Below are 770 nucleotides of genomic sequence, written 5' to 3' on the forward strand. Positions count from 1 at the left end.
CTGGAGGTTCCCCATGCCACCAGATGCCCCATTCCCCATGCTGGAGGTTCCCCATGCCACCAGATGCCCCATTCCCCATGCTGGAGGTTCCCATTCCACCAGGTGCCCCATTCCCCATGATGGAGGTTCCCATTCCACCAGATGCCCCATTCCTCATGCTGGAGGTTCCCATTCCACCAGATGCCCCATTCCCCATGCTGGAGGTTCCTGTGCCACCAGATGCCCCATTCCTCATGCTGGTGTGTTCCCATGCCACCAGATGTCCCATTCCCCATGCTGGAGGCTCCCCGTGCCACCAGATGCCCCATTCCCCATCCTGGTGGGTTCCCATGCCACCAGGTCCCTGTGCCACCAGGTGCCCATACCTATGGGTCCCCACTGCCCGTGCCAGTGGGTGCCAGTCCCCCCCAATGCCTCCACCCCCACTGCCAGACTGTTCGAGGTGACGGGCACCATCCCGCTGGAGAAGGACCTGCGGGTCTCGCTCTTGGACTACGACCTGCTGCCACCCGACCAGGAGATTGGCACCACCACCATCGACCTGGAGAACCGCCTGCTCTCCCGCTTCCGCGCCCACTGTGGGCTGCCCGCCCTCTACCGCACGTGGGTGCCCCCCCAGGGCACTGGGGGGCACTGGGATGTTGAGCCTGGGAATGGGGGTGGGGATGGGCACAGGGCGATGGGGAGGGAGAGGGCACAGTGGTGGGCACAGGATGGGGATGAGTTGGGAACAGGGGTGGGCACGGGGGGATGGAGTGGGTACAGGGGGG

General features: G+C 64.9%; 1 protein-coding gene across 1 annotated transcript in view; it reads left to right on the forward strand.

Moving 5' to 3' along the window:
- The window catches only part of FER1L5 (fer-1-like family member 5), a gene marked incomplete at its 5' end in the record, with an annotated part of 25,568 nt that overhangs the window by 22,367 nt on the left and 2,431 nt on the right, over positions 1–770 (forward strand). The window contains 1 exon segment of the mRNA XM_009883879.1: positions 356–603. Within this exon segment, the coding sequence (XP_009882181.1) occupies positions 356–603 (248 nt within the window).

The sequence above is a fragment of the Charadrius vociferus genome, unplaced genomic scaffold, assembly GCF_000708025.1.
Source record: "Charadrius vociferus isolate BGI_N301 unplaced genomic scaffold, ASM70802v2 scaffold1894, whole genome shotgun sequence".
In the NCBI taxonomy this organism is placed as follows: Eukaryota; Metazoa; Chordata; class Aves; order Charadriiformes; family Charadriidae; genus Charadrius; species Charadrius vociferus.